Source organism: Schistocerca gregaria, chromosome X (assembly GCF_023897955.1).
Source record: "Schistocerca gregaria isolate iqSchGreg1 chromosome X, iqSchGreg1.2, whole genome shotgun sequence".
Taxonomy (NCBI): Eukaryota; Metazoa; Arthropoda; class Insecta; order Orthoptera; family Acrididae; genus Schistocerca; species Schistocerca gregaria.
In genome coordinates, this window is record NC_064931.1 from 756,913,616 (window position 1) to 756,939,216 (window position 25,601).

Here is a 25,601-nt window from a genome sequence, read left to right on the forward strand (position 1 = left end):
CAACTGGTTATCCACTGAATGGCGACAGGTGACCTTTTCAAATAATCACTTCAGCCTTTTGACAGGTGGTCCCATTAACATGACTGGACAGTGTATTACCATATGACCTTTTTTGCTCCTCATCCTCTCAGGGATCGTTTCTTGCAGTTTGGACAGTGTATGCTGCTAAAGCCCTCACTTATTAAATGCTTGCAGTATTAAACAAGAGGACCTTGATCCATAAATGAGGTTGAAAATCACTGTACACACATAATATTTAAGAACTGTGGGACCACCCATACTACAAAAATTTCATTCTAACTGCATTTTCAACTGTCAAACCACAGGTAATGGCAGACTTCTAATGACAAGATGTGTACTAAAACTGACCATCAGCATCAGGGCTTGATTTTCAGGTGACACTATGTGATCTACACTGAAAATTGTAAATAAAGTTCTGTTAAAAATGTTGACTCATATGTCAACATATGTGTTAAACTGGTAATTAAGAGTCAAGTTAGGTCACATTCTTTATTCCAGCATTTTAAGCCTCGAATTTCACATTTTGCAAAAATGTTATTTTATAAAGCAAGTAAATACAGTTCTTAGGCCATTGGCCAGTAATTACAAAACTGTAACAAAACAGCCAGGTGTTGTTATGTATAGACTGATTCCAAGGATATTGAAATGTAATTGGATGTGGACATAAACACAAAAACTATTTTAGTGGTTGGTAGTTTGATTTGTTTTGTTGTCTCAATGGATAACAAATGTTACAATTGTTATAAATGGATGACAAATGGTACAACTGTTATATATAAAACACACATTAAGATTACACAGAAAGTGGACTCATATATTTAGTCAACTCTCAGTGTTTGTATTCCAACGTTATCTGAGACGGAACGCTATAGTTGAAAAGGCACACCACCGTAATTTATTTTACAAGCATATTGCCTCAGGTATGTTCATATTTAATTGTAGTGAAATGATTACTGTCAAAGAACCACTGCCTTTTATGCTAGTTTTTGTGCCTTTTTTGGACTAATTACAGTAATGTTAGAAACAGATGGTAAGGGGAAAAGTGTTCTTTATATAAACAATGTGACAATATTTAAAAAAAACAGACATGAAATAATAGTAACAGTAACAACACAATCTGAAATGTGTACAGACATGTAGACTGTGTTTTTCCTTGTATTTTACTGCCGAAACACAGTCCCACTTAAACACAATATACAATTCAGGGAAAAATATGACTAATATACTTAAAATTTATTCTTTGGTACATGCAAGTAACTACTGTTATTATCTATTGACAGTGCATGTACTCTCATGACTTCTGCATGGATACTTGTTATATACGCATCTATGGACTGGTACACAACACTAACAAAGACAGGGGTAAATGAGTAGTGTTACAGGGCAACTAAAAACTGAGTTAATTTCATTGCACTTTTTTTTAGACAACCCATTTTTTTATTTTTTTTTAAGAAAACACACAAGAGAGCAACTTCATATGAAGGAGGTACTTTACAGGACAGTAAATGTGGTGCTCTTGAAAAAGACATTTATGGCTCTTGAAAGAGGCATTTATGACCATGAACAGACTGGTTTTGTACCATAGTATTGAAAAACCATGCTCACCATAAATTAGTAAAGAAATGTTGGTACTTGCCAATGACTCAATTTTATACCAGAACAAATAACTGAGTTATTTCCATTTGCCTGCAATAATTTCTTTTTTTAGCTCAAAAGTGAGGCAACATATGTAGGTATGGGCTTACAATCGAAGATGAATATTTAATTACATTCACTAGCTTTAAAATGTATACACAAAGCATAAATAAGGCAGGGCTCTATGTCACATCTACAAACGAACTTCCATGGAAATGTAAAATAAAAATTATGCACTCTGTACCATATTCACGACACAAGCAGTCAACAAAATGGCAAGCAGAATACTTCAAATTGAAATGAGGTAAGCCTGCAAAGGTACAAAAACATCAATGGTATATAAAGTAGCCATCATACTTTATTTTACCCTGGACTAAATTATACGCAACTAATCAACTACTGAAAAGTAGCAGGCGATGTCTCTTCGTAGACAATTTTCTGTTGAATTACACTCACTCGTGGTAAATGTACACATAAATAATTTGTTTTCTTGTTATTTTTCATATCCTTTACCTTACAATCAACACACTGTGAAAAAAACACAAATTAACAGGGCAACAAAAGCACCGACATGCGGCTTTTATGAAAAATACTAAGTATTTTACTCTCGTCTTAGAAAACACAACGTAATTTCCCAGTCTTAGAAATTCAGTTTTTCAAAAACTGTATCTAAAATGATAATGTCACTTAAATAGAAAAAAAACTAGATTTTAAAAATTATTCACAATTTTAAAATGTAAAAAAGAGAAATAATAATATATATCATAAATCTGTAAAATTTATGTTTTATAAATCAGTGTATTCCAAATAAGGTACTATCTGGTGGTAACCAATGCTACAAACATGGTTGTGAAATATAACCATGCTGGAATGACAATTCAGCTAAACGCTGAACTCTGTAAAATAATAAATGTGAGCTATTTTATGTGCTCCTATAGCATATGAATCAAGCCACAATAAATTTGCTACAAATATATACATACAAGATCTTAAAACAATATCTGTTTAGATTCAACAACACATAAAATAGTACTATTTTCTGTCACATAACTGAGGTATGCGCAATTCTTGTTACCTTTTTTATTCTCTTTGTACAGTTTTCATATATGCAACTTTAAAGAAGTGCATACCTGCACCACTCTGTACAGTCACTATACATGCAACTACAAAGTAGTTCATATCTGCACCTGTAAAACGATAACAAACATCATCATAACAACTAAAGCATTATTTCCAAACCAGACAATTACTCTGTAACATAACTGTACTTGTCCAACATTAATAATATGTTAACAGCATGTGATAGTAATGCAACAAACATAGAGAGAAAGAGACAGACTGACAGACAGACACACACACACACACAGAGAGAGAGAGAGAGAGAGAGAGAGAGAGAGAGAGAGAGAGAGAGGCGAAGGGAGGGAATGGGAGAGAGGGAGGGGGGGGGGGAGAGAGAGAGAGAGAGAGAGAGAGAGAGAGAGAGAGAGAGAGAGAGAGAGAGAGACAAAACCATAAACCTTTTCTGTTAGAGTACAAAGGGTAAACTGTGGATATGTTAAAAGTCAGACAGATAGGTAGAAGCAGACAGACAGAGAGAGAGAGAGAGAGAGAGAGAGAGAGAGAGAGAGAGAGAGAGGTCATTCATGACGCTGGGTCAAGACGGTTGGGAAGGGAAGAAGGAAGGTTGTACCTTAATTTCCTGTCATCACTGAAGTCCTTAGAGGTAGAGCACCAAATTGTTCCTGGATGCTGGACTGTAGATCAAGAGTGAAGTGCCATAAATTTAGAATGCAAACTTTTTTTAAAAATTCTACAAACGAGTATTTAGAACCTTGAGAGCAATGCAAAATGACAAGCAAGTATGGAGGAATTTGATAAGTGAAAGACATGTTGTGTGTGAATCCATGAGTATGGATGGAATGGAGATATCCTGGTTGCTCTCAAATCATTTGTCAACTTTTAGTAATGCAGCAAATACCAATTTTTTTAAACCTGAAGGTTGAATCAGAGAGAAGCAACCAGTTAATCACCAAGTTCTTGTTATAGAAATTATAATATAATTTGAAACATAAACTCTCTGTCATAAAATCTATGCAGTGTACAAAACAACATTCATAAATGCAAATATGTTACAAAGGACTGCAGGATATCAATTTTTTGTGGCATATTTAAGCAGTTCCCAGAGCAAATAGTGTGATATGCAATGGGCGATACTTATTAGGCAGAAGTTGTTAATAAAAATGAGATGTGGCCGAGCGGTTCTAGGCGCTACAGTCTAGAACCGCGCGACCACTACGATCGCAGGTTCGAATCCTGCCTCGGGCATGGCTGTGTGTGATGTCCTTAGGTTAATTAGGTTTAAGTAGTTCTAAGTTCTAGGGGACTGATGACCTTAGAAGTTAAGTCCCATTGTGTTCAGAGCCATTTGAACCAAAAATGAGATGTGTAAAACAACAGTATGAACCAGCAATGTAGTCCGAAAGACGGCATATAATTCATCTACAATAGACGAAGATGGATGATTGCGAGATTGTGTCATTTAAGCTTATAAAGACATTATACTGAGAGAAAGTAGAGGTAATCATACAATACAGACTTAACTGCACATAGGACAGAAGACAATACGCTCATGCGAGAGCTAACTGAATTAAATGGCAACACTGTAGCTGCAGTTCACTGTTCATAAAAGTGCAAACAAAAACAGATGGTATCTGAAGAGTAATTTACTGGGATGCCCTGATGAGTAATGTACATGATTATAATCATGGGCAGTTGTAAAATGTGAACATGTTATGACACAAAGACTTCTTGTTATACTCAATGCATTATCTTCAGTTGAAGAGTGCCTGGGAGCTAATGTCTAGAAGATAAACATTATCTGCACATGCAGTAGGCCACCAAGAAAAGTTTAAAGGATGTTTTACTACTTCTGTGACCATTAAAAAAATATTATTAAGGGATTCAGATGTGGGTTTAAAGTATTTCCTGCCGACAAGACTGGTGACATGTTGGAGAAGCTAAATTCTGGAGAGTAGTTTTGTGTGCTCTTGAAGTAACAATGTTTATAGGAAAAACATGAAGTCGGTGGTTCTGCTCCATTTCTTAACATTTTTTATTACATTACTGTGTGCCAAATGTGATTCTTACAAAGAACTGATTAAATTATATTGCTGTCAACTCTTTGTCCTGGACACAACTAGCAAAATTTAATTTAAATACAGTGGTTTCTTGTTGGTGTGTAAATTTAGATGAGAGTAGTCCTTGATTCCTGGAGATGTCAATTATTAGTAACATTTCCTAATAGTTTGCCATCATCATTATCATTGTGTTTCCTGTTTTACATCTTCAGCAATGATTTTTTTTTTGTGTGTGTGTGTGTTGACTGTACCATAGATACAATCAAACACCAAGTAGTTACCTAGAAGGTACAATCAACACCAAAAAGTCATGGCTGAAGATGTAAAACATAAAACACAATGATAATGGCATACTACTAGGAAATGTTACTCGTAAATGGTATCTCCAGGTAACCAATTTTCAATCATATGATGAGAAATCAATACACAGCTTTCACACAGTTTACAACATTCACATGGTTATAGACAAATGATACAAAATATTACAACAGTGAACACATAGAAGAGCCGGAATATCTGAGATAAGGCTACTGTGATGATATATTCAACAAGGTGATTCATCAAATCATGTACAAATCATAGTCCTCTATTCTACAACCAAGAGGAAGCTAATTGCAAGGTTTTTGTGTCAGCTCCGGTTTCATGAAAGAATTGCCAAATACTATGAGCACTTCTTGTCCTGGAGACAGAGAGCCACACAATTAGTAAGTGAATTGGAAATTTATTAATAAATATCTTAGAAAGAAGAAAGTAAAATGAAAAATCCCGTGTGGAGTACACTTAAGTCTATGAGTAAATACAACCAGTCATCCATGTTGGAAAAGTGTCTTTCATAATACCTCACCACTTGTGGTGAATGGCACATATGCAGTGATGTAAATCCCTCATTAATTACAGTAAAGGTCTTGCCAAGAACTGCACAGTCAAGCACTCCTGTACCAACTGCCCTCTCCCAAACCTGATGCAAATTGGATTTCTGATGCTTCTACCACTCCAACCAACCCAATTAAGTACAGAATATGCTCTTCAAAATCCTTGTTACATCTTCTGATATGGTATTTCACTCACTCACTCCTTAAAAAATATCCTAGTCCATCCTTATTTCACCCCCACGACCAACCCTCTGCCACATTATTCACATCAGTGCGAAAGACCTAACTGCAAAACCTGTCTCATGACTGCCCTGAGCATGTCCTGTTCCTGTACTGCAAAGCCAGCCATGTAATTTAGTTTATGGGTATCATCACCAATCCATCGAATGAAACATGTTTATCAAGCTGTAATGAAAGATAAGTTTGTCCAACAACTTGCACAGTATGAAACCCATATAATACGGTTAACTTAATAACTGTTCCACAGCCCATGTGATCTAGATCCTAACACAGATTGAAATGGTTTCTGTTATCATCATTTGTGTATACAATTTTACTGCCCTTGCTAAATTACAGTAGCCTACACTGTCAATCCTATATCTTTCTATTCACTCTCCCCCTTCCGTCTCCATTTCTTGCACTCTCATTATTTACCCCAATTAAACTGTTCCAGTCTATTTTTGCTATTAATCAAATGGCCTATTCACATCGGCCAACTTTTGAAGTTTTGGAAGACGGGATCATTTCTGAATGGGTCTGCTCATTCATATTAAAAGGGAAACAAACAACATGATAAATATAATATGTATGGTAGCTCTTTAAGTTCATTCTCTTTTGCATTAACACTCTTACCCTAAATTCGTCTACAAAATGAATGTCAAATACATCACCCATCAGAATTAATCTACTATTAGAAACACTTACTATGGTCGTGATCCACGAGCAGCCTCTTCCAAGGCTCTCACCTTCATTTCTCGTTCCCTCTGTTGCCTGAAAATAAAAAGTATATAAAAAGATAAATTTGATGACCATATAAAGAAACTTCTTGGAAAGACAGACAGCTTGCCTGTACTCAGTTCAACTAATTTCGCTAATATACAAAGGTCTCTTACAAACCAGAGGAAAGTAAGCTACAACTTTGCACATTCCTGGTAGTTATCCTTACCGAGCTGCTGTTTGTCAAAAGTGAATGTGACACTAGAGAAGAAGTGGTGGAAGAAAATCTCAGAGCAGTATAAGAACTAATCTCCCATAAAGTACTTCCAAAAACAGGAATTCTAGTGGCCAATTTCATTTATGTATTAAATATATAACAGCATGGAGCACAATTATGCAGCATGAAACAGCTCACAGTATCATACAGACATGATGTAGTGTAATCAATTTTTAATTGTAATGCAAATTTTGTAGAGAAAAATAAGATTTTGCAGAATTACTTTTCCACTTTTATTAGAAGACAGAACCTATTTGTCACTGAATGAGCAAGGAACTCTGAACAGGCATAGAACAAAAAACGATGCAGTTGTATGAGGGAAAATAAAATTTAATGTTAATTTAATTTAATACCAAAATGGCTTATCCTGGGAATGCAGTCAATGGAAGATAACCACTGACCACAGAATATAAGCACAGAGACTTGACTAAGCTATGCTACATGTTTAAACATGTTAGTGCTCCTGTAGTCTGCTCAGTGCCACAACTATATGGTAAATGGCTCAGTTGCACAGCAGTTGCAAAAAAGAGAGAGAGACAGAGAGAGAGAGAGAGAGAGAGAGAGAGAGAGAGAGAGAGAGAGAGAGAGAGAGAGAGAATATTGCAACAGATATCTGACAGACTAAGGCAGCTGCCAACATAAAAGTGGATTAACAAGTATTCCATATTTCATGCAACTGATTAATTGAGGTACACTATTGTATTACGTGCATGTACTCACAAACAATGAACACAGACAACACACTTCTTAAGAAAATAAATGCATGCAGAAGGACAAAAGTGTATGAGCCTATCCACGAAGTTATTTAAAAGTTTACTGTGAAGTGGCTGTAAGACTCGCTAAATACCAAGCTCACTGAAAATGAACTCATAAAGATTCACTTAAATATGTAATTTAGTAGGCCTATAAGGGGGTGAGCACAAAGAGATATGCACTCAACAAATATAATGCATATTAAATCTTCCTTATAATATCATAACAAAATTATGCCAATTGTGGAACGCTCAAAACACAAGATGCAATTGATAATTTTTCCTGCACATTGAGGATAAAAAACTGGCTGAAATAAATCATGAAATGTACATAACCTGTGATTGTAAATGTCTGAATACCATTTCTAAAAACATTTTAACAGGTCCAGTGAGAACATGATTAAAACTTATGTTTATCTGTAAATTAGTAACTGTCTTCAAAATGATAATGGAACTGGGCACGTCTGTGCTGAGACTATCTACACAAAAAAGCTTATTGCTACTCATAAAGAGAAAAAACTTTAAGTATGAGGAAAATGTTGAATAGGGCATATACTCTTGAAGATCACAAACCATTTTCTGTTTCTTTGTTTATCTACCAAGCACACACAACTCACTGTGGAAATTATTGCAGAAGTGTGCTGCAGGACTACACTAAGAAATATATGTGGCGGAAAAAATCTTCAGTTATGGCCACTGGCATTGCAAAAATCTAATTACACTGCAGGCCATGACAACTTACTTATTGTGCTTGGCCAATATATTAGGAAGAACAAATTTGTATGAGGTTTGAAGGCATACATTGTGCAAAATTTAGCACACAGAGCTGCCACCTCTGGTAGCAACAATGGCTCTAACCCAGTGGGAATCAAGTCAAACTGAGCTCAGATGACAGATACAGGTCCCATATGTGATTCCACACAGCTTCCACTTGGTGCCAGAGTTCATCAATCACAGTGGCTAGCGAGTAATGGTGTGCCAGTCTCTCAGCAAACCTTTACTAGATGTTTTCAATGGGTGAGAGAGCTGGAGAAAATGCTGACAACAACAACATTCGAACACCCTCTGTATCGAGGTACGTCAGAACAGCACAAGCAATGTGCAGTCTTGCATTATCTCATTTATAGATAACATCACAAAAAATAGAGCATGGCCACTGGCCTTAACATGTCATAAATTTAATCGCGCTGTCTATATTACAGGCTACGCAAATCACAGGTGACCCTGTAGCATACTTAATGGCAACCCATACAATCACGCTAGGTGCCAGATGCAACTGACGATGACAGTGTAACCTGGTAAGTTTGTTCTCCTTGCAGCCTCCATTCACAGATACATCCATTAGAACTCATCTGAAAAGATTATGTAATTCTGTGCCCATATCCAGCACTCTCCTTGGGGCCTCCACACATACATACATCTACCATAATTTTTTTACAATGCTGATGCTATTTGACTGTGATAATTTTTATTTTATTGTTTTACGATCCAGATTTCGGCCATAGTCCATTCTCAAGTACAACTTACGTCAAAAGTCATCTGACTGGCATGAAATATAAGTCATTGTCAAAAAAGCATATCTAGTCACAAAGGCCAGATCTGTCATTAATAAAAGTAAGAACACCTAAATACATTGCAGACTTTCATTCCTGGACTCCACAGTGCATCCGGTATCTCATACCAGTCTGACGTCTTTTGACACATAAATAAGTTTTTGTACTTGAGGCCAAAATCTGGATCATATAACAATATGGCGCAACACCTGTTTCCCAGTGTTCTCGTTGGGTTCACCACTGGTGGTGCCACCCTCTCCACTGCCACGTCAAGAGATACTGTAAAAATAATCACTGCATTGACAGTTTGTGATGCTCAAGACTTCTCCAGACCTGAAGTACACAATGTGGCTGTACAATCCTGTTAGGCCGAGAAAAAATGTGTACCTATCTAGCACTAGTTGTGCGCGACCACTGAGATCCTCCAAGGCATGGAATCCTGATCAATGAAAGTAGCAATATCGTAGAACAATAAACCTCAGACTCAACAGACCGCAGTCCTGCCATTGTCGATTTCTGACACATGCTGACAGACATTTCTTCTTCTTACATAAGGCATAACACGATAATCTCACCAAGAACTGACAAATAAATGCTATTTCTGAATGAGAAACTCACTCCATAATCTTTTCTTATGCACAGAATGTAGGTGGTGTTACTCATACAGGCATTGTACAGTTGTGTTGCAATGCTTATAATTTCCATATCTAGGCACGTACTACATTTCATATCAATTTGATGTCTGTTGTACGCCACTTTCATGGTGTTGCAAGTTTAATGGCCAGCAGCATACATACTGAATATGTTTACATCAGTAACATTTATCAGGGCCAACAAACGAATTCATCAGTTAATACCTAGAGTATCTTTACTACTCAAATACACTTTTTTTATGGTGAATAAAAACACCCTAGCCCAAGACGTTTTCAAAGGTTATTTGCAAGATAATAGTTGAGCAGCTTTGCATTATGGTGTTGTTGCTACTTCGTCACCATCACTGCAACATTCAAGGATACCTCGACTCACTGATCACTGAGCAAGTCTTCAGGTCTTTTATATGGGATATTGCAATTGTCAATCTGCACATGACTGGAACAGGACTTCATGTGGATGATACAACCAATGTATCCACAGTTTTTCTGCCTTGGTGTACAATAATAATCCACAATGTCATATGTAAAGTCCGACAGCCGTGTAGAATCCTTTAAGGACCACACAGAGCAATAAAACATTTTCTGATAGCACAACTTTCTACAAAAGTATAACATTCCATAATGACACTGTGGCTAAAAGTTAGTGATCAGTATTTCATGCAATAATCTTCTTGCCCCTTATCTAAAATGTCCAATGTTTGTTTGCACTGCATGTGTCTTCACTTCTTCAGTTTTGTAGATAAGCTGCTTAATGAAATCATTCTTGGTATAATCACATTGAAATGGTAAAACAGGGTATCTGTTGTGGTTTCAGCTTCACAATCATGGAGTAGAAATAGCAAGAGTCAAACCTATAGTGTCTTGCTTCAGTATGATGAAAGTGAACATTACGAGAGGTAATATCATATATCAGTCTCTCTGTCAATGACAATATACATGGACAGCTTTCCGTGTGGTCATTTGCCTGTATGTGGCACACAGATGTCACATTGTCAGCAATGAAATTATCTGTCACAAGTCATAACTTAAAGACTTTTCCATCATCAATTACAATTAACACTTGGTGCTCTGCACTTCAGAGTTGTCTCCCACAAAGAAATTGGCTATTTATGTACACACTATTCTCCATCTTTGAGAACTTCCCAAGAAATCAAGCCAAATCTAGTGGAATGGCATTACTGCAGGCAGAGTTGGCACTATATGTAATGGGTGCATCAATGGCAGCACGGTAGGTTAGCTATACCATGCTGGATCTACGTTTTTTACCAATTGCCTCTGTGGGGCAGTTTAAGGTCACAGAGGCCCATAGTAAGAATAAACTGTGGGGACTCTATTTAACAATATGTAGTCACACACAAGGGGGTTTCACAATTCGTATTCATATTCGATGGGTAGATCACGTAACTAATGAGGAGGTATTCAATAGAATTGGGGAGAAGAGAAATTTGTGGCACAACTTGACTAGAAGAAGCGATCGGTTGGTAGGAGACGTTCTGAGGCATCAAGGGATCACCAATTTAGTATTGGAGAGTGGCGTGGAGGGTAAAAATCATACAGGGAGACCAAGAGATGAATACAATAAGCAGAGTCAGAAGGATGTAGGTTGCAGTAGGTACTGGGAGATGAAGAAGCTTGCACAGGATAGAGTAGCATGGAGAGCTGCATCAAACCAGTCTCTGGACTGAAGACCACAACAACAACAACAACAACAACAACAACAAGAGTCTATTCTTCTAGGGGCTGTAGAAGGTACTTAGTAGGTAAAGTTTTGATAAGGAATTCTTGCCAGGAAATAAAAGACGTTTGAAGATCAGATTATTAAACCTTCCACTTCACAGAAAGCACACAGACTGAGACAAGGGCACCATCGTCAGTCCCCTGACGCAATTTGTCATCTGTTTATAATCACTGCTTCAGCATTCTGCTCAACTGTCAGTCTGTCACTGAGAAGTAAGGATGAATGAGACAGCACAGGATCTTACAATCTACATTTGAAGATTACACAGAGATGTTGCAAATTTATAGTGACGTTGGACTTATGGGGAGAGCCATGCAGGTATGGAGAATGTTTCCCAGATCAACTCAGTCCATCACATATCAATTTCATTCAACTACAACAGATGTGATAAATTAATATGTTCATAACTACGAGTGTTGACTGTGGTGCTCTATGGCTCCACTACACTCTCAACTTTCAACAGAATGCTCTTTGGCACATAGAAGAAAACCTGACACCTGTTTAAGGAGTTGGGTGTTCCGACTACTGCTTCAGAGTATATTTATTCCCTCATGAAGTTTCTTGTAAATAAACCACTACAGTTCAAAAGGAACAATGATGAACATAATTACAATACTAGAGGGGAAAATGACATCCATTACTGCACATTAAGGTTATCTTTAGCACAGAAGTGTGATGTGTAAATTCTGGTGGCTTGGACTTACAACTAACAAAATCTGAATATTTTTCCTTTTTGGAAAAAAAGAAAGAAAAACTTCCAAATGTTCAGAATGTAAGCATATTTAGATATTAATTTGGGAAATGAATGTAAAATGACTCGTTCCACATTATTACGATCTACTGTGTAAAATGATCCATGGAACATGAAACTAACCTGTACTCTAAACGCTGTCCATGTCATGCCATGGATGCCTCATGTGAGCATACAACATATTTTGCATGACCAGCAACTCCATCCTTACCATCAACACAACGTGCATGCATTGACTCAGGCAGATTTTCCACTAGATGACAGTTTCTATATGTCATTTCTACATTGTTGTGTCAACATGCTCAAATTTCTACACTGCATTCTTTCTGCAGCTGAAGCTCGCTTCATAAGGGAGGCTGTTCTGCACTGTCAAAACAGGCATATTGGGTATAATGAAAATTGACACATTCATGTGGATTTCAGCAATGGTTTGGTATTAATGAATATGCTGTTATAATCGATTGTTGTCTTATTGGGCTGCATGTTCTTCCATGCTGCCTAATGGGTCCCAGATACTTGACATTCCTACAAGGAGTACTAGAGGAGTTATTAGATTTATCACTGTCACTCTATCAGGACATCATGTTGTTCCAAAATGATGGTGAACCTGCACATGTGGTGTCTGTAAACATCTCAACAAAATGTACAGTGAAAGGTGGATAGGTTCAATGTAGATCAACTCCGTAATCGTCACAACCATCAGATTTAACACCTCTTGACTTTTTCTTGTGGAGCCATATGAAGAGTCATGTGGATGAGACTTCTGTACAGTTGGAAGATCTCCTCATGTGATTTCTGGTGGCAGCAGAAATTATTTGGCACTTACCAAGGATTGTGGACTATGTGTATGAAAGTGCAGACACACTTTGTACAACAAACAGCAGAATCATCACATAGAGCAGCTCCTGTGAAGCATTCAAGTTGGAGCTCATTTTAACCGCTGTCTGCATACCATGAAGAGGGAGATTTGGGAATGATATGATCTTTAAACTTATTTTATATCAAAATAGTGCATTTTGTGACAATGACTACTTATCAAAATTTTTATACATATTATGTCCCCAATACAACCCATAGCTTCTAATAGGAATTTTGGACCATTACCTACTTAGGCCATACATACAATGAAACTGGTGACCATGTGTTCTCACTATGTGTGAAAGGTACGGTAGCCACTGGTATAGGATTTTACCACAGAATTACCAACAAGCAGAACTGGCAGTTGCCAGTTACTGAATTGCGTACTTGTACAAACTATCTTAAAATTGATTGTAAATTATTATAGCTCATGTTAAGAAGTGACACATCAGTCTGGATAGTACAAAATTTCGTGACACATTCCAGAATACTAGGTCACATAGTAAAATGTTGTGATATGCCACTGAGAAAAGCCTGATCTATGCTGTGCTTACCACAGGAAGCTGAAACCTTAGCACCAGGATATTTGACAGGAAAGACTGAGTACATTGGCATATCTGAATATAATATCTGAAGAAATACTTCAGAGCCAAGATCGCATTAAAATATTTATTTTGAATTAATGACCAGTTTCAACAATACCTTGCTGTCATCTTTGGATTTGCAATATGACATAGACACACACATTGCAAAATATTATACTTACGTATTTCATTACTATTGGCATAGAAAATATGTTTACAAATGCAATGTGTGTGTGTGTGTGTGTAAGTCGTATTGCTAATCCAAAGATTACAGCAACGTAGTGTTGAAACTGGTCATCAGTTCAAAATAAATATTTAAATGTGATCTTGGTTCTAAAGTATTTCTTCGAATATTAACAATTTACAGATTTCCTCCTGATCAGAATGTCTGTGATATACCTGAATATGTCCAAACATTGAAGCATGCATGAAAACTTCACAGAAATGCACTAAACACAGCAGGCAAAGCTATGGTATAGACACACTGGCTAGTAAATGGCATGTAAAAGATGATTTCTCAAACACCAATAAGTGAGCTAGATTACCACTAACCTTAATTAAACGAATCCTGTCTGTCCGTTCATTTTGCTTAGTGGCCTACACAATCTGGTGCGAGACTATTTTGATAAATGACTTTAGGAAAGCTTTGTTAATAATACACAGCAAACAATATTTTGGTGCAAGTAGGTGGTAAGGTAAAGCAGGCCAAACTAGAATAAAACATGTAAATAAAACTCTTGTATCAGTTTCTAATAAGTAAAACGTGGTTTAATAAGTTTCTGTTCTTCAAGTGCTGAAAAGTAACCACAGTTTTATGTTAAAGATCTACTATTTCCAGCAGTGGACAGCCAGTATACATAATCTTAAACATTATTACGATTTTCATTCAAAACACCAAACAATTAATTTTCCCCAGAGGAGCTGAGCAGTGCAGCTGCAGGGTCTCTGAGAGCATGGGTATGCAGTGTGTGCTATGTGGAAAACAAACCTCTAAAAATCATGTAAATGGTCAAACACACTATTTCTTTTTTCAACAATAATGTATGCTGTGCCCAGTGTATCTACAGAGGAATCATTACAGTAGGTTGTCCTCCAAATCATGTCACACTGACAATTGGCTGATTACACACAAGCTGATGGGAGAGCTACCCATTAACCAAGGTAGGTTTGCTTGTTTATACATACTGGTGGCAAAGACTGATGTACCGCTTCATGCCAGCTGAATTTCACATTTACAGCTCTCAGAAATTCCATTTTATTTTATCTATAATTGTTGTACAAGGAATGTGAGGTATTGATTGTTTTCCATGAAAGAAATAGGTACAGCACTGGTGTGGGAGTCAACTGGACATCTTTCAAGCTATTGGTTAGCAAACTTCATGAAGTCTTCTGTAATGGTGGCTTGCTTCAAATGAAATGCTTGATACACCTCTCCTTCTACAGCTTACATTAGGTGTGAAACTTTATTTGCTTTTGTTATGTTCAGATTCACAGAGTGGTACAGTACCAGAACACTTGATTTGATTGTGTTCTTTCTCCATGGTATTAGACTCAATATGTCAGTCATTCTTCCCTCAGATGGCTTTCCTGTTGGTTGTCATCAAAAACTTAACTGGTAACTGGAAATTTTCGCAGCTGTAAATAGCTTAGCCTACTGTTTTTAAACCACTCATGGCTATGCTACCAAAGTAACAGTAGACACTGGCAAAACATATTATATCACTGCACCTATTGTATTTGGAGACTTGCTTGAAATCCTCCAACCATTTAGCTGGGTTCTGAATACCTTCTGAAAACACTGACAGACGTCTGATGTGAAAATGACTCATAGCCAGGTTTGTATACTGGTCTCTTAACTATGTAGTTCTTAGGAACAACATACAGCTTGTACTGAGGTCCCTGACAGTGTAAGTGAAGGGTAATTCATAATCAAATTGGAGCCACGGTGCTGTTAATATTCCAAAATATCCAATGTATCCACACAATGACGCCACATTGTCACTGTAATCTATGAAGGCATGCTGAAAAGTAAAGCCTCAAAAAAATTTTTATGTTAAAGTTTTTTTAATAAAACAAATGTTATTAAAATTTCATATATTTATTCTTCAACCTCATCTCTGCTTGCACCATTTCATCACTACCAAAGTGAAGTCCTTCACGTTTTGGAAACAGATGAAAATCAGATGGAACCAAGTTGGGGCTGTATGGAGGATGATTGATGAGAGTGAACCCGAGGCATCGGATTGTTGCAGACGTTAGAATCCCCATGTGTGGTCTGGCATTAACACACTGAAGAAAAGGGTGCTCCATGTGTGGACAAACTCTTTCAATTCGAAACTGGACTACGCCACACTGTTTCTCATGCACCGACAGTTATGGCTACACATCACCATGTTACACCATACAATTTGAAGCACTATAGTGGCAGAGAGCTGCAAATACGTAGATGTGAAGAGTAAAAATGTAGAATGTTAACAAAATTGTTTTATTCAAAAAGCTTTAAGATATTTTACAAAAAATTTGGAGGCATTACTTTCCAGCACACCCCTGTATACAAAAAACAAAACGATAAAACCTTCATGGCTGTCTGTCTATCCGAACATGCTAATCTCCAAAACTATTTGATGAATTTTCATGGGGTTTTCACAGGTAACCTGCAGTGTAGCTTAGGGCAATATATACTTTTTATTTCATCAAATTCATGTCATGGGGGGAAAAAAAGAAGATATTGTAAATTGTTGTTTCAGGAGTCTGCTCAGCTTAGTAGTACGAATGTTTACCTTAGTGATGGTGTATTACACCAAAAAATCAATAGATGGTGCTTCAAAAATAAAAAAAAATAAAATAAAATCTCTGCAGCAAAAGTATTTTTGGTGTCAGTGACAGAATTAAGAACTGCAATCATATCATTACGAATAGAAACTAAGATTGAATTCACCCAATACTTAACAAAATTGCTTTGCTTCTTTTGATAGGATTCATTTATATTTGACTTCTTGGCAAGTAAAAATAAATTTATTGACAAAGTGATCCCATAACGTTTCTGTGTTTCACTGGCTGAGGTATGGAACCCTAAAAAGTGACAGTATAAAAAGGTTTTTCTTCAACTTCCATTGCAAAGCATGTGCATATAGCTACTTTTGTATAAATCTGAGGGCAGGGCCATCAATGACTGTCACTTAGAGTAGGTTTACTACATGAAATCAAATAAGGTAGGGACTGAACTGAAATTTCTTCAAGGAGGAAAAGCATTCTTATTTGTATATAACTTTGAATCTTGTTGAGTAACTGAATCATTTCATTAGTAAGTAGTTTCTAATATCTTTGAAAACTTAAATATTCAATTACAAACACTAGGAAGAAGTTGCTAATATTGACAGTCAGTCAGTGTCAGTATTCTACAAAGAATGATACAGAGGCTGCTGCAACCACCTGCATATTGCAACTTATATGAATAACATAAACAAAGAACCAGCAGTACATCTAAAGATGATGAAAATATGCATGCAACATAAATAATACAGACTTTGCATGTTTTAAAAGATTTACCTTAAGAACTCCTCCGGTGCAACAAGTGATGGATGCGTATGAGAGAATCTGTCCCTATCTAACAACATCTGGCGTTGCAACTGCTCATGGGCAGCTTGAGCTGATAACTGCAACACAAATAGGAATACGCCTTCATTTAGCAATATGTCCATTCACAACACTGTATTTTCTACCAAGCAACAAATTCAGTATCTATGGAGCAAGCTAGTTTCTGCTGAGTACACTATCTCAACACAAAAGGTCCTAACTGCTCACATTACTAAGGATTTATTTGTACTAGTGTATTGGTGCAGGACTGAATTTCGACCTTGAGCTGTAAAAAGTTTCACGGAAATCAGTCAACTCAGTGTCAGCGGGTGCTGTTTATACAGATGTATTCCTGCATTCTGCCACATGCAAACACAGCTGAGCTTCCACACTACCTCATGGAAAATGATAAGCAGAAATGTTCTGAGGGTTGGAAGCAACAAATGCAGACATCTGTGGACTCAAATAGTTCCTATGTTGCAGGCAACCACCACAGACTAAACTTATGTGGCAAGTACACATATTTTCAGCCTCAGTCACATTTCTTTTGATTAAACTAATTTACATTTTCCAACAAAGTGCCATAATAAGTCTATAATAAACTACTGTCATTGGACTATGTGAAAAGGACACAATTCACAGTCAAAAACAGTTGATCAATAAAATTCCATGACAAATTGTTCCTTATTCAATTGAGCAGTTATGCTCCTTTTGTGTTGTAGTAGTAGATATTGATGTCAACAGAAAATGCTGTCTACAATGTGGATGAGAAACTATGAATGAAAAGAAATGTCTTCAACAATATAACACCACCAGCACTCCGGTCTGAGCTGCCGGAGATGACAGCCATGTGGTTGAGGCGTGCTTCCTTGTGTGAATGAATGTGTGTATGTGTTTCCCTTTCTGAAGAAGCCTCTGACAAAAGCTAAATGTGTAACAGGCTTTTCGTTGTGTGTGTCTGAAACTCAACATGTCATCTTTACAGTGAGTGGTAATGTATCTGTTTCCTTATATTGCTGATATTCCAACCTGAAGTTTCCATTGTTTGAATTCACACTATTGGCATACAAAATGGTCTCATAGCCTTTTTTACTTTGTTAACTAATCATTTACTATGTAAACTAAATTATTGCCTGAACATATGGCTCATCCACTGTAGCAAATTTCAATTATACAGATTTATAAACAAATATGTAGTTTGCAAAATCATAAAATATCCTTATGAGAGCCTTTATATATCACACTCCAACCAAAAATCTTCAGTCCACATCAAGAAATTCCCATGTTAACATCTATGAATCGAGTTCGCACACTACAATCTTTATTCTAACATCTCTCTGTCAATATCCACAATCATACAGTAAAATCAGTACTGAAAACATAATCAATTAACATTTTTATTCAAGTTAATGCTTATTTCGATCAAATTATGCATTGAAGAATCTAAAAGTCAGTCTGTTGCAACATTTGAGAACAATTAATATTTCCACATAGTTTCTCTTGGTGACAACAAGTCTGTGTGAAACAACTGCATGAACTTCTTTGGTTGTTGTAAGCAGACTGCACATAATAAATGTTTTTGTCTTGTGTGCCACACTAAATGTTTATGTTGGCTTTACTAATGAACGGTGTTCAACTGTCTGCTTCTATAAACTGTGGATTATGGGATAAAGGGTTTTATGATAAGTATTGCCATTGAAAATGTCACTAACTGGGTGGTCTAGCCTGATTATCTTGAAATATGAATAGTAATGTTAGTGAACTGATCATCATTGAATAGGTCAATTTAATGTTAATATAACTATAATCAAGTGAAACTAAAAAGCAGTGGTGTTGTGTACAGTACAGTATTGTGCGACATAGTTCAATAGTCAAAAAGTTTTCAGTTTCGAGGCAATGAACTTATGCACTACCGAGAAGAACAAGAAGATGATACTCGCACCAGGTTAGTATTGTTCCATGTATATTTAACCATGTGGTCATAACGTTTTGGTTCATCTGCGTACATCAAGATCTACCAACACCTGACATGGATTGTTCAGAAATTCTTCTACTTACAAATGACACAAATGGCAACATGAAAAATGCTGAATGTAATGTAAATGATACAGCAATAGGGTAGTGGATGACACTAAGCCATACCTTATGGAAAACAGATTGTCATTCAAATGTCAAACACAGAGTTATCATTAATACCAATTGCTGATGTAGCATGAAAAGAGTGCACTCCCTAGGGAAGTTTATATACTGATGATGTAGTTTATATAATGATGTAACAATAGTGTCAAATTCATGGTTTAATTATCTGGCATCAACAATTTTATATTCGCCAAATGCTACAAAGTGTGAACCCGAACAGGAGGCTGTCAACCAAAACTGACTGTTAAATCTAGAAGTTTATCAGCAGCTTGAGCAGTAATCATGATATTTTTCAGAAACATTCAGAGGTCAGCTCCTGACACAGAACATCTGTAAAACTAGTATTTTACTGTGATAAGCCAAACCGGTAATCATCAAAGTCGAAAATTCTGAAGTCACTTGACTAAAGGGAGATGGAGGGCTTTCTTTGAAGTTTCGTATTCAGTACCTTCTGAAGAAACTGAAAGTTGTTTATTGTCATAACCACCATCAGCATTGTCACTGACATTGAAACTACAAGCATGCTAAAACTGTTTATTTTTACTCTATTATGTCCCATGATGACATATTCTGAGAGAACTTGGCCAATTCCTGACCTATGAAGCATATGCTTTCAATAACATATGGCCCACTTTGCTTAACAACACCTTTCAGTAAGTTTTATACATTAGAAATATGTAACTGTAGCCTGACTCGTGCATTCATGCAGGAATGTGCTAAAACACAACAATGTAATCAACATCCCAAAGAAGCTGCCAAAATATACCTGATGAGCCAATTGATCAGCATAACCTGGGCCACGTGTCAATAAATCTGAAGGGTGATGTAATCCAAGTGCTGCCTCTCTTGGAGGTAACAGAGCTGGTCGTGGATATCCCGATGCTGATGCTAAAACACACCAGTAAGATGTCACTACAATAGCTAAAATTACATAAAACAATAAAATTGCATGTGAAATAGCACACTACAAATTACAACCCACATACCATTATTTCCAAAGAATAATTTAAAGGAAGAAGAGTTTCTATGAAATAGCACAAAACATAATTTAAAAAATGATACAATAAATGTACTGACTTTCTACTCTCAAATCAGTCCATTTTCTCACTGAAAATTACAGATGACTGACTGAAAGGCAAGAGAAAGCACGCTAGCTTTTTTTAAACACATAGTTGTCTTAAAAAGATAAATATTTCTGGCCAAAAGATAAAAAGGACTTGCCAGAATCTACTTCATTTTCAAACAGATTTCACTAAACCCGTCTGATACTACATAAATAAGTTAGTCAGTAAACTGACTCCTGCAAGACATGTCTCCTACAAGCAAAAATAAAGTAGGAACCAATAAATTACAATGAATGGACAAATTTAAATAAGCATTTAAGTCCTAGTATAGCAGGAATTTCCCTAATGTAATTTGGTGATAACAATTACAGAGTCAGATAAAGTATAGCAGATCATTTAACAGAAACATTTTCTTCTGCTATGATATAGACAAAGGAAGATATGCTTCCATATACACTAAAATTTTTGTCACGTACTGATGAAAAAGTGCTATAATCATCCCAGTACAACATAAGATACAAGAGGAAAATTTTAATATAATGGAATAGCTCACAAAAAGATGATATCATTCCAAAAAGCTACCTCCAAGTCTGCAAGAACTTTGGTGTGTGTTATCCTATTTGCAAAGCTCTTACCAAGCATACTGACAAAAGGATTCAAAGGTATTTTAGGAAGGGCTACAGACAGCTGGTGATTCTGATAAGCTTACAACTTCCACTTCTGTATCACCAGTATCACACAGCTAGTGTAGTCATCCATGACATGTTAGGCATGATTTACCTGCTCACCAAGTTTTTGGGTAACTGACTGGAGAATGTCTCAGATTGCATAAACTCATCACTGTGTCTGCATTGTTAAATTTGGTGCTAATACCTACAAGTAGCACAGCCACCCTCCAGGAAGCAACAGGATCACGAAGCTATACTTCCTATCCTATGAAAAGCTATGGAAAGCAATATCAGTTCTGGAGTAAAGAACCTTTTTAAATTTACTTTTTGAAATATGGATTTATAGCATCCTTGCAACCAGAGCCAAGGTTGATACTACATACTAGTATAATCCCAATTAAGTCCGTAGGTAGCTTATTTGAATCCTAGTGTTGGAAAAGAATTTCATTAGCAATTTTGTACTGTTACGATACAATGACATGAAGGTCCTTATTATCAGACAGCTGACCCACTGTGACACCCCAAAGTACCTCGGAGTGAAGTTGGACTGGTCCCTCACCTTCAAGGACCACTGTACAGATACAAAAATGAAAGTCAATGCGAGGAACAACATTATTAAGAAACTGACCGGCAACAACTGGGGAGCATACCCACAGGTCTTCTGCACATCTGTCCTCGCTTTGTGCTTCTCCGCTGCTGAATATGCAGCACCTGTATGGCAGAACTCCAGCCATGCCAAACACGTAAATATTGCCCTAAATGAAACAGAATGAACTGTAACCGGCTGCTAGCGGGCAACCCTGTTGACAAAATCTACCACTTAATGGGCGTAGCACCTCCAGACATCCAAAGGAGAACAGCAGCTGAAGTGGAAAGAAAGAAGCAGAAGACGGATCAGAGACACCCCCTGTTTGGATGCGAACATCAAACACCAAGACTCAAGTCGAGAAAAAGTTTTCTCCGAACAACACAATCAATCCAGACATCACGTGCAGACCATAGGATACAACTCTGACGTAGCTCATCATCAGAGAAGTATTGGGACAAGGAAGAACTAGCTACAGGTCATCATCTCCCATACATGACATGGAAGGTACTCAATAGACTGAGAACTGGAGTACCTTGGTCGAAGGAGAACTTTAAGAAATGGGGCTAAATCTCAGGGGATGAACTATGTGAGTGTGGTGAACCCCAAGCCCATCAGCACCTACTCAACTGCAGGAAACTGTCGGAACCTGTGTTCTAATTATCACCAGTGATAAGGCAGCCTGTGCAGCGGAATTCTGGGCAGCACATGGAATATACATATGCACATATTCTCTGTAATACTTGTTATATATATATATATATATATATATATATATATATATATATATACGATATGCAATGTATGATAAATTGTATTTAATATGTTACGTTCTGGACACATATAAATAAATAAATCAGACATTGTGCCACTGTTCTCTGTTGAAAGCCAAATCCTGACAGTTTTTCACAAATTAGAGGCTTTTGATGTTACTGACAGATGAACACACCAGGCTTGGCAGCCTCTTCTGGTATTATTCAATAACAGCAGGACATGTACAAGTAGCAGGTCTTACCCTCTTCCTTACCATCATCAACAACACAAAAAACAACACCATACTATCCCATATATGGATTGATCATAGTCACCTAAACTAAATACACACACACACACACACACACACACACACACACACACACACACACACACACACACAAACGACACTTGCACCATGCAACGGAAAGACGTTAAAAAGCATGAAGAAGAAATCCCCTGTGCTGTTTGAGGCTTTTGTGGCATAACAGCTGCTTAACACTTGGCCACTTGCTCTTTTAGTAACTGCACAATATGTCTGCAAGGCAACTGCCTGTCTGTCACTTAAAAGTGCTAATGTGACTGTAGGAAACTGTAGTAAGTCAATTTATATTGTAGCTCGCTGTGAAAGTGCAGGTGCCTAGAGGAGAGGAGGGCTCTTAATGTCATTACAAGCAAGCTGATACCCACAAACTCCTGCCAAAGAAATGAACAGCAAACCCAGTAGGGTGGTGAAGGAATCAAAAGTGTATGTTGCAGGCCCTAGTATATGTACCTGGCTATGGTATTAGTGTTGATCTGGCCATACTGGCATCAAGTCTCCATCAGTGTGCACTCGCCATACTCATTGCTCTACTACTGGCCCCTTAGCACTGGCAACACTGGTTCCACACTTTGTTGAGCTGATATCATGTTCAGTAGTGCATACTGGCTGCATCTATAATGATTAGGGACCGGAAAATGTAGCATCTATTTTTGCCAAAATTCACATCCTTTGTAAATGATTAGACACACAAATTTAAAAGGCTGTCATGCTTCTTGAGTGAAGACAAACTAATTGTAGGTTCTTTAAAATTGACCGTTGAAAAAAGTGCTGACTAGAAACTTTTTCACTGGAATCTTTGCTTTTGCAAAAGCTTCAACACCTTTTTCTACCGAAACGGCCTTTCCTTTCTTCATTTGGGTGTATTTAAGCTTTCAAAACTGACTTCTGTTGAAAAGCAGCACATTTCCCTGCCAGTTGAATGAATGCATATGAGATATAAGGTATTTCTGGACATTATTTGTCTTTTCCCACCAAATTGAAGATTTAAAAAAATCTGCAGACTATTAATGTCGACCTTTCATGGGCTTTCATAGCCCTACGACCCATGCTTGACAATGCTACAGATAGAACTGGCAAGGCACTTCGCGTAGAAGTAGAACTGAACGTACAGCAACTCAATTTTTGCATTAGGGGAAGAATTTTGGCGCCGTCGAAAAACATTATAGATTTTGTTTTCCAATAGCTATAGGCGGCTATAAGCTATAGTCGAGTGTAAAGAGACTAGAATTTTGATCGCCACTTGAGAAGGAGTGGTGTCGGGAAACAAACCCCACCTCCATTTCTCTGAGCAGCACCTTACAGCAGAACTGACACATTGTCACAGGAATGGTTGATCTCTTCTGGTGTTGTAAGGGTCATAATCGAAAGCCCTGATGGATCAGGATTAGTCGCTTCCCCTAGCGGTATCCAATGCAAGTACAGTTCAAAACATCTTTTGCCACATCAACATTGTCTGCTTTATACTATCTTTTGAGTTATAGATGGCAAACAAACATGTGTGTTTCTTTTTTTGTAAAATACTAGGTCCCATGGTTGAGTACTACATTGCATTATGTGACGTGTACATTAGTGCCTTAAACAGAGCATTCCACCGTTCCAACTGGAATGATGCCACATCATTGAGCACACTGATACAGTGTTGAGTTCATACGCTTTGTTTTTCAAGTAGGTTCTTGCACACATTATATTTCCAAATTGGGCTTCACCAGATGATGTACAATGACAGTAACTGATTACGTTTTCGATATTATATGCAGAAAATAAAACTATTTCAAACTATCTCTGATAAATAGCTCATCTGGGTACTATTTGCTATGAAACAGCATCTATTAAATAATTCTGCATTTTCACATTTTGAGGCAGAATTCATATCAATTTCACATTTATCACAAAATGGGAATTTTTCTGGTCCCTATTAATGAAGGAGTCCTAGTAAGTTTAGACATGCCGTCCTCATATCTAGCCACTGGTCAGCAACAGCAGATTTTTCTGGATGAGCTAATCTGGTGTAAGACATATGTGTTCAATACATCTGGCTTTAACATACAAAGGCTCGGAGTGGCAATTTCCCTGACAATGATGTTATGGCCTTTCTCGGCATCCAGGTGCTTGCGCTTTCACTCAAAAATGTTAACCTTTAATCCCCCATTTCCACTAAAAAAGGGAAGATGCATTAGTCCGTAAACCAAATCTGTGTTACATTTCATAATGAGGCAGCCAGAGAATGATCTGCAGAACATGCAAATAAGTAACTCACCATCCAGAAGACTATGAGACGTTCAGTAAAAATGCAATACTACAATTATTTTTAATAATCTTGAAATATTTTGCTTGCTTTGCTGAGTGTAACGAATGTGACAATTCTGCAAGATTCACACACCACAAACTTTATGAAGGTGTACAACATGAGACAGAGAAACAAATATTTTTCATAAATTAGAAAGCAACTGACACAAAATTCAAATGTGTTGTTACAGTATTAGTGCTGAAAATCCTATCACATGCAAACCAGTACTGTTAACTGTTCAATCTTATTTACAAAACAGAGATTACAATGACAATTAGTGCTCTGGGAGTAAGAAAAGGCAGCCAGGAAGCAGGTCTAATGTATTCAATCTTCTACTGCACACAGGCTGTGGCAACAATTCGTAACCACAAGTTCAGCATTTAACTGTTGTGCTGAAGATTTTTTAAAGGTGGTATGTATATTAGATAAGCAGAGG

At 37.1% G+C, this 25,601-nt stretch overlaps 1 protein-coding gene across 9 annotated transcripts in view; it reads right to left on the reverse strand.

Annotated features, from left to right (window-relative positions):
• Positions 1–496: 496 nt before the first annotated feature.
• Positions 497–25,601, reverse strand: part of LOC126298725 (uncharacterized) — a 168,042-nt gene continuing 142,937 nt past the window's right edge. For 3 of the 9 annotated variants that reach the window (XM_049990160.1, XM_049990162.1, XM_049990157.1), the window contains 4 exons: positions 20,249–20,370; positions 17,317–17,423; positions 6,590–6,655; positions 497–2,843 (listed from right to left, as the gene is read on the reverse strand). In XM_049990160.1, coding sequence (XP_049846117.1) covers position 2,843; positions 6,590–6,655; positions 17,317–17,423; positions 20,249–20,370 — 296 coding nt within the window. In that variant the 3' untranslated portion in view covers positions 497–2,842. Of the gene's footprint in view, positions 2,844–3,125; positions 3,411–6,589; positions 6,656–17,316; positions 17,424–20,248; positions 20,371–25,601 lie in introns of those variants that run through there. The other 6 variants (XM_049990156.1, XM_049990161.1, XM_049990155.1 and 3 more) reach the window with 3 other exon arrangements.